The sequence below is a fragment of the Ammodytes marinus genome (genome assembly GCF_949987685.1).
Source record: "Ammodytes marinus genome assembly, chromosome: 10".
NCBI lineage: Eukaryota > Metazoa > Chordata > Actinopteri > Uranoscopiformes > Ammodytidae > Ammodytes > Ammodytes marinus.
Window position 1 is genome coordinate 26,824,815 of NC_137214.1, and position 17,633 is coordinate 26,842,447.

The window sequence follows — 17,633 nt, forward strand, 5'->3', positions numbered from 1 at the left end:
ACTTCATGCTCCCGCTGACTGGATCAAAATGATGTAAATGAAGTTAAATAAACCCACGGCCTTACACATGGGCTGATCACCACTAACTTTGTGGCATTTTAGTCAATATGTTATTAATGATGTGGCATGATTAAGATACTGTATATGTCCATGCTGGCAGCTGGTTGAAAGGTGTAGAATTAAAGTGGAGTCAGGTGTGTATTTTATATAATGAAACAAGTGCACTACAAGAGCTGCCTACCTGCTCTGAGCTTGTGGAAATGCCGCACACACGCCCACACTTGGCACCAAGATTGCAGTGCACCAGTTGATTGACACCGCCACACTCTCTGGCGTGCCTCTCCGCCCACTATGGCGTAAGGCAAAGTCACTAATAAACCAAAGAAAATAACCTGAGTGCAGCCTAGCCAACACTGAAATAGAGCCAAGCGATTCCATTTTACCAAAACAAATACTGGATTTACAAGATGAAATCTACGAGGAATGTGTTGGTTTTGGAATATTTTAGGTGAAGAATAAATATAACATTGTATATTGTTTTTGCAACACTGATTTGCTACGGCCAATTATTTTGAGCAGCTCTTCAAAACATCTGCTGCGGTGAAGGCACGCAGTCACTTGAGCATACGCATGTAGAAAAACCAAGTACATTTTTATTCATCAAATTGACCATATCTTTTTACTCAAAGCACAACAGAATAAGGAATTATCAAGCACCTGAGCAGAAACCGTTGCAATGATTTTATCAGTGCTCATTTAAAAAAAGGGAAATTAATATTTCCCCCTTCCGTGCTTATGGTTCCAGGTGCTTCCTAAGCTCAATGACACAGAAGGGGACACAGACTCATGCGCCAACACTTGTATGCGTATACACACACGCACACGCGCACACACACACACACACACACACACACACACGCACACACACACACACACGCACGCACGCACGCACACACACACACACACACACACACACACACACACACACACACACACACACACACACACACACACACACACACACCGCTCCTTGTTCTCACACGTCGCCAGACAGAGCAAGAGAAGAAGGGAGATCATGCTCTGTTTGCTGAGGTGAACACATTGCCTCAGGCCTCAGCAAAGGGGAATGAAAGCTTTCACCTGTGAGATATTGAGTGCATTTATGTTCTATGGTGTGCATGCCTATTTGTGAGGGTTTGTGTGTGTGTGTGTGTGCCTGTGTGTGTACCTGTGTGTTACGCCTCTTGTAATATAGCTACAGTAATATTAGGTTGTGAAGCAGTTCTCAAAACACTGACACATTCCCCTGAGATTGCTTTGCCCCTTTTGTCCTGGAAAAGCCTTGTTCCTCATATGAAGTGAGTTTTATTGTAGAATTATTTTTAAATGGGACAATGTCCCAGGTGACGGCAACGTATTCATGGAAACTTTTGATGCATTTTCATAAGGATGGATTGGTTTCCAGGACATGAAACAGGTTCTTCAAGGGGGTGCATGCAATGGGACTTTAAGGGTCAGAAATTACACAGTAAGACTCAAGGCCATATTGTTTTATATGTATTGGGGGGAGGGGGGGGTCATATCCCCTCCCAATTTTTCAATTCAAATTGCCTCCCCCAATATATTGATATAACAATATACCCTTACTATACAACAATCAACCAAGCACCACAATCCAAAATAATCTTTATAAATCGTTGTCAATATCATTACTAAACTTTACAAATTGTCATTATTATAACTGCCAGTCCTAGTAGCAAGATGTACTGTGTTGTTGTTTTCTCATCTCTACCATTACATATAAAACAAGAAAGGGAAACAACAGAAAACTACATTATTTGAAAAATATATATACAACCCCATCCCACATGTTAAAATGTAAATTAAAATGCCCCTCCCCCCCAACAGATTGTATCCCCTTTAACTTTGACTACATGGTTACTGTCCTGCTACGAATACCTTCCGTTTTATTTTGTACTAATTCTTTCTTTCAAAAACACAACATTGCAAGCCCATCCGAGCTCAAATCAAATAAACCTTTAGAAGATAACTTGTTCTTCCCCCTAAGAACTTTTGTCCAACACTTTATGGTTTATTGTTCTCTTTCGCAAACCCCAGTGTCCCAAATCACCCATTATTTCCCCTCCACATTCACTTGATCGATCGTGCACATTGAGTTTTAAGTTGGCCCATGTGTGCCTGCTGAGGATTTCTCTCTCCCCGTTAAAGGGAATCTCCCTGAATTTGTACATAATGTTTGCGGTCCTACAAACGTATTCCGCCATCTCTGCTGCTCTTTATGCAGACGTCGCTCCCCCCATTTTCCCCCTTGAGTTCCCATCAATTCCCGGGCATGTAGGTACTGACACTATGAAGCAAGTTATGAGAGATCGCTGCTCAACAGTGATTGACAGCGACAAAGGATTACTCTACAAAGTTGTGTGTCAAGCCGTCCAATATATCATTATCTCCAACCAAGCAATGTTATATCATTTTAAATATGTCCAAGTTGACTGTATCGCAACTCCTACAGCTTTAAATGATACACTTCATTAAAGAGTGTTTTGCGTTGCCTTAAAAACATAAGTGGGCAAACCATAAACATAGTTTGCTTGCTTAAGGAAATTTCCAGCCCACAAGCTATCATCAAAGCTAGTTTCAGACACAGCATAGCATCACTTTTTAGCATCAAACTGCAGACAGACTGCAGACAGACAAAGCCTATGAATGTAGCACATACCGTAGCTACTAAAGATGTGAAGATTGAATATTGTATTTTCTTCAGTATGTTCTATTATGGATATAGTAGGTACACATTTAAGCTTATTTTAGAGTTGTATATATATATAATTATATGACATATTCATTTTAAAATTGTGGCATTTTGAGGTTAAGCACTTTTTAGAGACTATTTCTACCGCTTTTGGTTATTCACACCTATTCCTATGAGCTAAATCATATGTTTTGTGTTTCAAATGAAGTTAAAAATATAGCCACCGCTGCTGCCTTTCAACGTTTTTCAAGTCTCGAGTGGTAAATCTCCTGCGTAACATATTAAATCCGTGGCGAGCCTTTAAAAAAGGGCAGCTGTTGATAGTGGTTAGCTGTAGTGGGAAACTGCACAGCGTATCATTACAACTAAGAGGCCAAGCAGCTAATTCTAGAGCTCCTTCATGAAGACGGGCTCCTCTTGATTACGCCTCCACTTCTCACTGATCTCTCTCAAACACACACACACACACACACACACACACACACACACACACACACACACACACTGATGAGGTCTCACTATGGGCCTTTCATCTATCTCCCTACTTGATACTGCATAGTTTTGTGTGTGTGTGTGTGTGTGTGCGCGCGTGTGTGTGTGTATTAAGTCTAGTGTCACGTTTTGTACAAATCCCAGCCCACATATACATACCTTATAGCACTATATAGTAATTGCACATAGCACATAGTGCTGCAAATAAACTGTAGCATTTGAACATTTGACACAGCAGGTCTGCAGCACATACTGCGATTACCGTCCATACACGTCAACTTGCACTATATTATGTGTCATTTCAGTTTCCGTGGGCTACGAGTACGAGGCATGTGCCGGCTTTATCCAATGGGAGAGGAGAACGGCTCTGATGCAGGGATTCGAACTGGTGCCCTCCAACCTGGGAGGATGGTCTCTGGACAAGCACCATGCACTCAACATACGCAGTGGTGAGAACAACAAATTATGTGGTGTTTTCGTTCCTGTTTTTAGCACGAGTTCTATTTATTTTGCGGATGGCATACTAGCTCTCACTGTCAAGTGCACTCATTCAATTGAATAGAATTTCAGCAAATGTTTTTTTCGGGGATAACAACACATTTTTAAGATTTTTTTAGAGCTCCCTTTTACTCTCTCCCAAATAACTACTACAATATTAAATTTTTGTATTTTTTTACAAGGAGGACAGAAGTTCATACACAAACAACTACCAAAAAACATCATGAGGTAACACAATAGTGCTTGAGTTGTTTTCAAGGCAATTTCTTGAAGTAAGGACAGCAGAAGTTCATGCGCCCCGGGGCCGGATGTATAAAAGATGTGTACGCACAAAAACATCCACACACCAATTTCTCCCGTTGCTGTTGTTTGGCAATTTCGATTTTTGAACTGATATTATTTTTGCCATGTTGTGCTGTGAAATTCACTCAAATTCACATTTTCTATCTTAATTATATCGAATTAAAAATAAAGTAATACTCTTCATCATTATTTTATTACTGTGATGATTACTCCATAATTCCCCAGTCAGTGATCTTTCATTTCATCCTGAATTATGAAGCAAGTTGGCTGTTTCAGTACGAACTCCATTAATTAATCATTGATAATTCATCCTGAAGTTTAATGATGATATAGATATCACACAAATTATAATCTACAGGTACGTCTTGTGAATTATTGGTATGGCCGCGTGTAATGATGCCTTTGGAGAGATGTGCCCATGCAATGCGTATCAATAAGCAAACGGACTTCAATGGGCATTCGTACATCCATTTATGGCTAAGTGTGGGAGTGGAAATAATGCATGTGCACGTGCAGTTCACATGAGTGTTTGATCATCACACATTATTAAATGTGCACAAATCTAAGTCATTTGGGGAGAAATACCATTGCTAGTTATTATTTATTAAGGGTTTAAAGTAGTCAATAAAGAGACCACAAATTCCTGTTACCTAGTTACGTACACTTTGGCCAATTGTTGTGTAGGCTAAATGTAATAGCTCATCTATAGTTAGAAAATAATATGATTTCACAGCCTTTAAAGGTGCACTATGTAACTTTTGGCGTGTCACAGAAGTGAACATATGCTAAGGTATATTCTCATAACTGAATTAACAAACTTTCCTCCCGGGAAAATGTGATCCCTGGAACACTGTTTAAAGTTAGAAAGCTTCCTGAAAAGTTACTGTTTCACTTTGGTTGTTTACAGCAGAAGGGGCCCAGAGTTTGGTTTACAAACATATTATAGTCTTACAAACGGTTCCAGGTTCATCAAAATAATTACATTTTGATTTATAATGATAGAATTATTTAATACTAAGAGTCACATGTAGGGAAAATATGTTTAGTAAACTATTTGCAGGCTCTGGAAATGTAAACCAATCCCCCTCCTCTGAAACTGCATAGTGAACCTTTAATGTATTGCTTTCCTCTCCCTCTCCTATAGGAATCCTCCACAAAGGAAACGGGGAGAATGTCTTCCTGTCCCAGCAGCCCCCTGTCATCAGCAGTGTGATGGGGAATGGTTTCTACCGCAGTGTGCCCTGTGGACCCAGCTGCAGCGGAGCAGCCAGGGACATGATGCTGTTTGCCCCCGTGGCCCTCGCCAGCGGCCCAGATGGATCTCTCTACGTGGGGGACTTCAACTTCATACGCAGGGTCCACCCCGACGGATACACCAGAACCATACTGGAACTCAAGTGAGACTCATCAGTATTATTATTATTATTAGGTCGATTATGACCTTTATTTAACCAGGTTAGCATCATTGAGAGTAATATACCGTATATCTTCCACGAGAGAGACCTGGCCAAGATGGACAGCAGTTCACAGTTACAACATAACACATAAAGACTAAAATACGAGTTCAAAACGCACTTAGGAAATTACATTAACAATGATTGATTAGGTGGCGCTCGTGGTGTAGTGGTTAGAGCATCCCCCCTCCCCCCCATGAGGCTCAGTCCTCACAGCGGACGCAGGTTCGAATCTATCTAATGTTACTCCATCTGTCAATAAAAGCTTGAAAAACGCAAAGAAAATGATTTAAGAAAAAAGTCAAAAGGATTGATTAAAACATTCTCAATTTCCAATGGAGTCTGATTTCAAATTCTTAACAACGGCATAACAATTCATGTAGAGACACTTAAGGTCCTGAAGTTTGAGCTCCTTCTACAGGTTATTACAGGAAGAGGGTGCAACAAACTTGAAGGTATTTTTACCCAGCTCTGTCCAAGATTGAGGAACAGTTGTAAGCACAATGTCCTCAGAACGTTACCCATGTGAGACTCATGATCTCGTTGCGTATATATGGGATATAAGACTAGAGACTGATGTTGGCAGTGGCTCTCCCATAGGAGGGGAATAAGCTGGGATTTTGAGCATTAGATTTTGACTCCAGCACAATTAAAACCAAAATTAGCTGGGCTGATATGGATGAGCAACGGCATTAGCTCTGGTTGTGTGTATCTGTGCTTGTGATCTGTTTGATCTCAATAGAGAATACATTCTGAAGTTTGTCTTCATGCAAAAAGCAAACAGAGTGTGTGTATGAGGTTTATGACATCACAGACTCTAATCTTCCTCTTCAGAGAGAAGCTGGAATTATTTGCAGCGAAACCAAGATATTATATATTTTTTTCCTTCGGTGGATTAAGGACGATGATATCTGCTAGTGCGCTGCAGGCTCTACATTCCCTATTTCTGTATTTTCTCCAGCGTATAGGACCTCAATGGGGATTGCACTCAGTCATTTGTCCTGTAAAGTGTTTCTCCGTATTGTAATCTTACTCTCTCATTCTCTGTTATTATTGTATCTCTTGACTAATATTTCTTGTTCAGACGGCGGTTTTCAAAGTGTCTGTATTTGATACTTGAGGCTTTCCTCATGGGAGGAAATGCCAAAAAAGCTTCCTGTTTCTGTTAATATTTAATGGGGAAACAATACAGCCGAATAAATCAACCCCAAATCTTTATGAGGTGAAAAATGACTCATTGCAAGCCTATGAAATTATAAGTGACTCGTTAGAATCGTAAATGATGTTTTTTTTACCTGTTTTCTCTTTTCTCCTTATCAAATGCTCCTTCATGGCTTATTCAATCAGGAACCGGGACACCAGACACAGGTAAGAATGAGTGAATAACACCTGCTTTATAGAGGCTACCTTTCAAAAAAGAAACACTTATGCACAGAAATATTTCAAAGGAAAAGACAAGCCATGTTGCAGAGAGCCGCACAATAGATAGATAGATAGATAAATACTTTATTGATCCCCCAGAGGAGAAATTCAGGTGTCCAGCAGCAGATAAAAACACATCCATCCATCATACAAGCATTAATAATTACAATTACATAGACCTAAACAATACTAAAATACTAAAATACTAAAAACTACCACCAATGGTACTAAAGTGCACATGCATTATTTTAGAGTCCAATATCTTATCTTGTCTTTTTTTCTTGTTGTTCCAAATTATACAACGGCATTGACCTGACTTTACCTCGTCCCACAAACACACCACTCACGCAACACACATCAATGTTCTTTGGTTTCAATCAGTCAATCTATCAAATCCTCATTTAAATTTCACTAGGCCATATTACATTTGTAAAATGGAAAATAGACCAAAATGTCAAGGATTTCATATTTTTTCAGGGGGGATTACTAGAGGTCTATTTTGGATTGACTGTAGAGCTTCACTCTCTTCCTGAGCTGGACTAAAAGCCCAAGGCCTCAGATGGCCTCAACATGGTCCCTGGCCCAGAGCCATGCACGGTGGTGTTGTGAGCGCTTTACACCGTGTTCAACACAAGATTAGACAGATGTTATTGGGTTTGTGTGTGTGTGTGTGTGTGTGTGTGTGTGTGTGTGTGTGTGTGTGTGTGTGTGTGTGTGTGTGTGCGTGCGCGTGTATGTGTGCACCACCACTATCAGGGGTTACATCGAGCCGATTGTGTGTTTTTGTGCGCTTGTGGGTGTTTGTGAGAGAGACAGAGAGGGTTTATCCGATTTGAAAGAGGAGAGGATTTATTTTTGATTTCTTTTTTTAAGATGCCATATCTAGCATGCCAGAGTTTCAGAGCATGCACAAAAGGATAACATTGCTGTGTGTTTATGGTTGTACTGTATGAGGTAGGTGTTTACAATGCGTCTGCAAGTGTAAATGTGCCTGTGACGCTTTATTTCACAAACCAAAGGTACTTGTACCCCATCGGGGGGTGCTGCTACAATTGCCAGAGGCTTAGTGCAATTCAACTAATGAGACAAAATAATTAAGCTTGAAAATATGGCCACATATTGAGTCCACCATAACACTTTAACACTACATGCTGTTACTTAAGGTGTGTGAGAACTACTGAACCAGATAAGTAAATTATTTTTTTTAAGTAGGATATTGGGCACATGATGGTTAATACTATGGATACATTGTTGACATAGCTAAAAGCAATAGTTGAGATTTGCTGAAACTAGCTTCTGCCTCTCCAAGTGATAGTAGAATGAATGCAAAAAAAACCTCATCATTGACAGTTCTGCTGTTTAAAAAAATATCACAACATCCACTATAAAGGCTTAGGTCTACTAGCGTATTACTTATACAGTAGTTATTCACTTTCTAGTTATACAGCAATTCATAGTAACACATTTCAGCTGGTGCCAGTGAAGAGGCATTTGAGTTAACCTGACAGAGCTATGGGCGTATAGCCTACAAATAAAGAAAAACAGGGTTGGGAACCACTGGTCTGAAGCCTATAGCAACTCTGTTCTTCTGAAGGCACTTTGGATTCCCTCACCTCACCCTGGAGGTTTGTCTTTAGTTCCTGCTTCTTCCTCTTTCATTCTCCGCAGGAGCTTTTTACTGTTCGCAGCAGCGTGTTAGTGTTACCCCCTTTGTTCTATCGTATTGTTCTCCCACGTCAAATACATTTATTATTCATCCATATTTCAGCTTTCAAAGCTTTTCTCCACTCCAAGTTCTCCCCAGCAAAGTGCCTATCGGGCCAACAGTGCTTCAAAAAACAAGGTGCAATATGGGGGAAGAGTGTAAAAAAATAAATAAAAAAACACATTGTCTATTCTTTCCTCCTCCACTGTTGGAGCGAGGGAGTAAAGCAAACAGAGGGAGAGTTATCTCCAGACTATTATCTGAGAGTGCAGGCGCTTGATTCAGAAAGAAGGCCGGGAGAAGTCCAATCACTCTGTCCATCAATTCTGATCATAAATTGTGTAGTTATTTGTGGATGGAACTAGGAGGGCTAGAATGAGATTAGTTGTACCGTGGTTGTTTTCGTTGTTCATTTCCCTTACACTGAACAATTGGAGTTGTGAGCATCTTAATGAGAAAAAAGGGGATATATTTGTAATCAGTTGTCGGTAACTTTGCAATGCTTGTGGTACAGCTTCAAAAAGGCCCAACACACGCACACACAAACACGATATTCTGCACAGAGCCGCGGGTGGCACACTTTAGAATAACTCTCTCAGGATCATGTTTAAATAATGTATAGAGCAGTTCAGTGCAGAGCTCCGTAAACAGTTATGCACTTAATGGACTAGATGACTGACAGCCTATGTTTTGTTTTTCCTAGCGTGTGAGAAGGTTCAGGCTAATATAAGAAGGAAGTCTTCTATTATGGGAGCAAGGGAGTGAGGGCAGAAAAAAAAAAACGTCTCTTGTCCAATTGCTGTCAAAAGCAAGTTACAGGAACCTATTAGTCACCTGCAAGACAAAGCTATGTAGGTTTCAAGTTCATCAACGGTGTGAATGGGCTTCAATCGATAGAGAATTTGCAAAAGCGTGACCTTTAAAATATTTCTTATTTCCCCTTCAAGAATTTTTTTCCATAAAATCTCAAAGTGAAGAAGGAGCACTTTCACACCGCGTATATTTGAATTTAATTGGCAGCAAAGCCTTTTGACAAGACCCCGGCTGACATTACATTTTCTCAATACAAACTAATTGCTTGGATCTCACTTAGTTACAATGTTCAAAGTGCAACATTTGAAGGCTTTTCTCTGGTATTTTTTGGCGGTCACCGTGTTCAACACAATAACCTGACAATATCAGAGTTTTAATGACACTAAACTGAAGCATATCCTTCACAGTCTTTGCACTCCTCCCACACAAAGTTAGAAAGTTTGCGGCTCACTCTGACAGTAAATTAAGTCAGTATTCATAGTGTGCTAACCTGAACCAAACTTCATAACTATCTATATTCATCATTACATATATGTCTTCCACACAACATACTGTTTTTAGCCTCATGCTTAAAGGGTAACTGCACCCCCTGTTTGAGCGTACTGCACAATTTTTCAAAATGCATTCAGAGCATGGATTATGAATTCTGTTTTAGAACCATTGTTTTTAAAGGTGCTGCAAGTGGAATGGTTCTTTTAGCTAACTTCCGGTCAGTTACTGCAGTTAGAAGTCCCCTTGCTCGTCCCTACGTCACCACATTAATGCACTGCGGTCTTCAAGCAGCAAGTTATCTAGCATCATCTCAGATCCATAAGTGTGATAAAACATGATAAAAACCATCAAAACAGACATTGGGAAGGATTTTTACCTGCTCCGCCATTGTAGGCGCGCACACATTCACCCATCTTGCTCTGGCGTGCACCGGTAGTGAGTCCATGGAGTGTAATATATATGAGTGAGACGAGTGTCGGTTTTTAGCGTTCTCTCTTCTGATTGGATTAAAATTTCGGGATCCTCAAATAAGTTTATTTGCCGATTACATGCAAAGCAGCTGACTGAGAGATCGGCTTTATGAAACGTGCACATTATGTAAGTGATCACTGTATGAATAAAGAGCGATTTAACACTTATATTAACGTAAATAAACCGCTTACTTCACCTTTAAACATTCCGACATCAGCCGGCCGACATTCGAGAGGGAGGGGGGCCCGCGGTGTCTGTGAAGGAGGCCTTTGTGTTTCGAACACAAAGGAAAATGTTTTTTTCAAATCTTAGTAAAGTTCTAAAATTATTTACAATACAAACACATTCTTAAATTGCCGATATTTAACATATTGCGATTGTTTTCAATATTAACACCAGCATACTATATGTGTTCCTTAACAACATAGGGATTTACTTCAGCTTCTATCTAAAAAAACAAGTAAAAGGGTGCAGTTACAGTGAATGTCAGTCTTAATTATTGTGTTACCTCTACACTAGCAGCTAAAAGAATAGACAATTATGCAATCATGTGTCCACATGGCACAATACATGTAGCTTTTTAAGTGTTCCAGGTTTCATTTGGATCTGTTGCATGTTATAACCACTCACATTATAATATAGTCCGTCCTGTTTTCCTGGTTTCTTAAGGACTCGGCTTTGGTTAGGATTTATGAATGCAATGTTCTTCACCTCATCCAGTCTGCTCAAACATTCATACATAAGGACCCTTATCTCTGCCTGACAAGTGCCTATTTATGCTGACGATCATATGTCTAGCGCTATAAAATCACATCTCACACAAAGAAAAATATTCCTGCCATTATAGTGAGCCAATCGTTGGTCTGTGCACACTGCGGTATTTGTCCTATTCTATGGGTGAGCATTATATTATGTGTACACACTAAACCTTGAGCCGAGAGGCACTGACATTGGGTCTCGTTTATTTAACACAGCAAAAATGAGTACGCTTAATGAAAATATATACGCGGTATTATTGTACTTGTGGAAACAACTATGACAAAATAATCAATTACTTCAAGTGCACCTTGACATTGTGTCACATATTCTAGACTCTTTTGAGAAGCTGACATCGGTGCATACAGTATAAAGTCTTGGCTCTATGTATAAGAGTTATGTAGACATAGCTTTATCAGGCGTCTGAATCCAGGGGCACCATTTTCCTCTTGGACAAGTTTGCATCTCTTCGTTGAAAGCATGAACTAAAAGTAATTTGTAGAACTAACGGGGGACTGATTTTCTTACTGATATCATAAGTTAAGTGAAGTTATCTTTTTTTGTCAATTTACATGAGACACACTGAAATTTGTCTTTTCGCATATCCACTCTCAAATTACCATACTCCGGAGGGAGGGGGGGGGCTGGATCCGTTTGGGGTTAAGTGCCTTGCTCAAGGACACAGACACTGGCAGAGTTGGTGGGCACTGTAGATGTTATACCAGCCACCACTAGTTTTACTACTAACACCCTCCCTCCTGGTGCCGGGGATCGAACCAGGGACCTCATGGTTGCTAATCTTTCCTAGGCCATCCTACCACCCTACCATCATATAACAAATGTTGTTGTTTTTATGTAGTTTGAATGGGTTGACTTCTCTGTATGGGATTTTGTGTTACTACTGACATACAAGGAATATATCATCCGATTGGGTTAACACTTTGACTTCCCAGCCCTATTAACAATTGTTTTTTTTTCATCACAGCGTTGCTTATCCAAATTCATAAGAATGAGATTATAATTTAGATGGACTATTCAGCTACAGTGGCTGTGGGCATCTGTGTGGCTATTTATATAGAAGACATTCATCTTGTTGCTCCAGCACAGGAACAAGTTTGCTCCTGGAGTCTCTCCTACTAATGATATTCACTCGGGTGACCTGATTTTCTTCTAAATGCCTTTACGTCAACTGATGGTGTTCTCTGCTCATGAATTTGCTGAGTAATAATATTATAATTTCCTAAACTAGGCTATAGTCTCATCGTCGTCTATCTGTTTGTATTACTTTTTGGTAAGCAAGGAAAAAAGGAACATTTTCTAAAACTTTATTTTTAGATATTGTTAGTTGCATCTTGCATGTCCTTGGGAAACTGAGGAACAAACTGCACTATGATATATACTAGGGGCTGCAAGATATCAGGAAAACTTGCTATATGCAATAACATAAATGAATATTGACGATTTCACTGGCGATATATACGTGAATACTTAAATATACAGTGTTAATGTATTTCTGCAATGAGTTCATAGACCCAAGCCAGTGTGTAGCCTTTGCACTGAACACAATTAAATACATTATTTAAACTCCAACAACAGGTTTAATTGTTAATTGTTATTTATTGATCAAAACATCATAAAGGTAGAGTCAGCGATTTTGTCAAAAATCAAGTATGAACCCAGCTTAGGCTCTGTAAGTATAGGTAAACAAATGATACGTTAAGAAAGGGGGTCCACTGTAGCTAGCAACATACCTGTTTACAGAGCCTAGGTTGTTATGTGTATCTACAAAATATTTTTTTCCAGTGCACACACTAAATAATTTTTTCAATAAATTGTGCAGCCCTAATCTATGTATATGCTTATTTGCTTTCTAACTCTTGTTGGCTTTCTCTCACTATAAAGCACCAGCCCTGCTCATAAGTATTACCTGGCCATGGATCCAATGGGAGAGGTCCTGTACGTGTCTGACACCAGCAGTCGCAGAGTGTACCGCGTGAGGAACCTGGGGCAGCCCAAAGACCCATCCCGTAACCTGGAGGTGGTGGCAGGGACGGGGGAGCAGTGTCTACCCTTTGACCAGAGCCACTGTGGAGAGGGCAGGAAGGCCACCGAGGCTGCACTCAATAACCCCAGAGGTAGGACTAGATTTTTATGTTTTTTTTATTTAACTTTTATTTATACAGGTAATCACGTTGATACACAAGGGGTCTCGTTCTCAAGGGAGACCTGTTTGGGACAATGCAACCACCATCAGCTACAGACAGACGGACAGAAAGATGTACCAATAGTACATACATACAATATTTAAATGAAAGTGCCAAGTACAGGAAAACTAAAACACAAGAACAAATGTACAATGAGTCTGTTTGCATCGCATTTTAAAATGAGTTTAAAATCCCCTAGTGGGAAGAAGTTGGACATCTTCAGATCCTGCTGCAGTGTGTTGCAGGTTGAATAAGCAGACAAAATAAATAGTCCACACACTACATCTCATGAAGTCAGTCCACAGTTGCAATAGAAACTCTTTCCATAAGCATAACTTACTTTAGCATCTCCTCAGGCGAATATATAGGGATTTGCGATCCATACTCACACATCAGTATTCAGATATATTGGTACAGGTACATGTAGCTGCAGGCTTAGCCTTTGACTAGTGTCTTTGAAGGTTATTACTGTAGTATTAAAGCAGCTCATTAGACTGCGATCTTGAATAATTTACAATTTTTCTTGTTTTCATGACAAAAAAAAATCCAGGTAGTATGCATGTACTTTAACCACGTCCCCTTTCATACTTGGCAGAGGGTAATAAGGGAACACAAAAAAAACACAATAAAAATTATTATCGTAATCACATAAAAAGTAATTTTGATAATCCGGGAACTATCTTTAAGACATGGTCATTCGTGTGGGAGGGTGATATGATTTGTTTTCCATATGACAACACGATGATCACATTTTAAATTGGTTTAATTTCCACAGCCATATATCTAGTTGTTCATATTATCCATGTACGAATACTACCGTTTCTTTAAATTCCTGCTGCATACTGTCCTTTCTTTGGGGATTTGCTGCCCTGGTTCAGAATTGTATTTTATGTTTTCATTCTCGACTGACTACTACCCACATGTTGAATGATGTATGATGACTGTGAACTCTGAGTGAACTAATGTTCTATTATGTAAAAAAAAAAGAAAAAAAAAAGATAAATACATTAAAACCGCCTTCGTGATCAGATTAAATTATTAATTAATTATTATTCGTGATCTAAATTATACTACTGGTTTTCTTTCCCTTTCAAATGTTAATATGTTTGTATAGAATATCAGTTTTCTGAAGCATAATCCCCACACAAACGCATATATTATTCTTGGGTTATGTTTTTACTAGAGAGACAATGATTGAAAGCGTTCTTTCTCATTTAGTTTTTTATAATAGCACTTTCACCATCAGCTCCCTTAAATAGTTATGCTATGGTATTAAAATAATGCTTAATTGGTTCAAGGACCCGATACTGTTTTTCTGCTACAAAAAGCACACATCCCCATTAGGCAGCCTGTACTGTTGACACCAGCTGAGATGGAGTGATGGATACATGCTGCTTCATTCTTGTTATTCTGGACTGTGAACACAATGTACAACGCGGGCTGCATTTGGAGTTACACACTTGTTTTATATACTTAGGACCTACAGATGGACAGGTAGAATGGCATTACTCAATACCTGTTTTTAAAGCTATAGTGCGTAACTTCTGCTGCACCCATGCGGAATTCTGAGTAATTACAATAACACTGTTGGCGCATCTAAATGAGGTTAAATCGGTGTTCGTGCATGGATTTCATACCTTCTGCTGTACGTCCAGGTGTTTTCTTAGCAGTGGAATCAACAACTGCAACATTTAGTGGGCATTTCTTGAGCTCCAGCTAGTGTTGGGGGGCGACTCTAGTTTGTTAACGCTGCCGTAATGAGAAATACAGAGATAGTTTTGTGGAGCTGATAGCTTTAATCAACTTGTGTCAACTAGTTTGGCGATGGATTGAATGTAACCGACATTCATTCATATGAAAAAGTTACACACTCTAGCTTAAGTATAGTAGTTGAGGGGACCACAGTGGCCTCATACTGAAATGTAATGTGAAGTGCATCGTCAACTTCACAAATCCCCATTTTGAACAAAACTATCCCCAGAAAATGGACGAGAAGTCTAAACGAATGGAAGTCGTATCAAGCCTCCGGCAGAGAAATTGTAAGATCAATGACGCAGCTATAGCCGGCACCACACAGAGAGAGAAGCATGGGTCCAAAGCAAAACGCAAGACGCCATTTTGGGGAAAACTGAATTAATAAAAGAGTATATGAGTGATGCAATGGAGGCCATGCCAGATGGGAAAGCAACAGGACGAAATGAAAGAGAAAATGAAAAAAATCAGATTCCACTATCTGGGACTCCGCTGTAGCAAGACTGAGATTCTCGCTGCAGATTTGCTCCGGCAACTTTTTGCGATGACATAAAAAGAAGGCACAATTTGTCTCACTTGCCGTGGTGTATGAATCAACATGGACCATCCATGACACGCAGAGAAAGAGGGGGGATTTTGGTGTAACTCTTAAAAGAAAACTCACCGTGCCTGTCTGACATATCACTGCATAATCCAGCTAACAGCTCTGTTTGCCAGTGTGTGTGTGTAGGGGGGGGGGTGTACTCAGGAGAAAATGACAACCATGATGAGAGTTGTCATCTCTTTGAAGGCGTCATTTGCACAGCGCACATCACACGCTGCGTATATTTCTTATAGAGGTTGCAGCAACCTTTGATGATTTTTCTCCCACACAACAATGTCAGGTGGCTCAGGAGAGCACTTTAAAGCATTTTGGTGCCATTTGCACAGGGCTTAACAACTTCTTTGACTGAAGAAACTTTGGATTTCCTGCAACGAAAAAATAAATAAGAGAAAATGGAAGCTGATGAATTTTTATAACATCCTAACCCAATGACCCTTAATGCCGAGCTTTAGGGCAGAAACTATACAATGTGACCTTGAGTCTGCAGTGTGTGCTTTAGTTTTCAGAGAAAGAAAGCTGGAGGTGTTTGAACTTGAGGTTCAGAAAGGGGCCGGTGCAATGCTGCACTTTGCTGAACTAAACCAGAGAAAATATATCATAATTAGAACCAAGGCTAAGTTCCTGGAAAAAGCAGCTTGAAAAATATCAAATCCGCTTGAACTTCTGTACTTTACTTCCCCTCTGTGTGGGTGATCGTCTCGCTTCGTCCTCGACTGAGACTTCACCGTTGTAAGAAACTGTTAGACTCTAATTTTCTCGTTAAAAAGATTCCGCTCTTGGGTTAATACAGCTTCTTTTGCAAAACAGAGTTGATTGTGCTCGGAGTATTCTACCTATCTCTGCAGGACGCTCAGTGTGACCCTGCTGTCAGTTTTCCTGGACAAAATAAGGTCCTTGCTGAAGATGGCCCTATTCATCTTCACCAACATACTGCAGTGAATCAGCGCTTTCAATGATAAATACAGTAAAGATCTCATACCGCAGCAGACTCGCAAGTAAATGCTTACATAAGTGTCTGGTTATCGCACCGTTTGGACTAAAGTTTAAGGACTTGGTTAAACAAAGTCACTTTTCCCATTTATACAGGTCACGTGTTCCAAGTTCTTGGAAGTTACATATCATCATCAAATCCACCCTTATTGGACCTGTTATGGGTATCTATGTGGGTATCTAGTACTATTCTGTTAGCATTGTGGTCCATAATGTACAATTATGTAAAGCTGTGGAAATGTACCTTTTTCTTTGTTGCATTGACTTGTAGAAGAAAATTACAAACAAAATGCATTGAACGATTTAATTGTTTAGTGTTAGCCTTGTTAGTATTGATCATTCACAGCCTCATAATGACACAATAGTACACTGAAAGGATGTGCACACACATACGCAGATGGTTTCACTTTAGCTGATTAGACTTTTCCTCATGCAAAGTTAATTTCATATCAGAGTTAATGTATTTACCAATGTGTTACATGTAAATACCTTTCGTTTCAATATCAAGGTCCTTATTACATCTAGACTTGTTATGTGAAAACAGATATATCTTCCTTGGCACTTAACAGTCGCACAGACGTTTGTGCAAACACAACGCATTTCGCCTGTCATTCAATGTTTTTTTATTAAATTGATATAACACTATGTTGCGAGTTTACTCTCACACAGTCAACTTGGTATCTTTCCCATTACTACCAGTATGATGTAATTGGGCGCCAGGTTGAAGATGGAGTGAGATTTGCAGTGACTAACTTGAGGGCAACAGACTCCATGTATCGTTAACAGTAATAATGGTGTAATTTGTCCCATCCTATAGCGGACACGAAAAAAGGGCTAACGGGAGATGTCAGCAAGATGTCAGTCGAGAGTCCATACACACACCCACACAGTCCTGACAACTTCA

General features: G+C 39.7%; 1 protein-coding gene across 1 annotated transcript in view; it reads left to right on the plus strand.

The window, feature by feature from the left end:
• Positions 1-17,633, plus strand: part of tenm1 (teneurin transmembrane protein 1) — a gene marked incomplete at both ends in the record, with an annotated part of 178,892 nt that overhangs the window by 113,832 nt on the left and 47,427 nt on the right. Inside the window, 4 exons of the mRNA XM_080036099.1 lie at positions 3,571-3,714; positions 5,211-5,463; positions 6,868-6,888; positions 13,082-13,314. Of these exons, the coding sequence (XP_079892225.1) occupies positions 3,571-3,714; positions 5,211-5,463; positions 6,868-6,888; positions 13,082-13,314 (651 nt within the window). The remainder of the gene's footprint in view (positions 1-3,570; positions 3,715-5,210; positions 5,464-6,867; positions 6,889-13,081; positions 13,315-17,633) is intronic.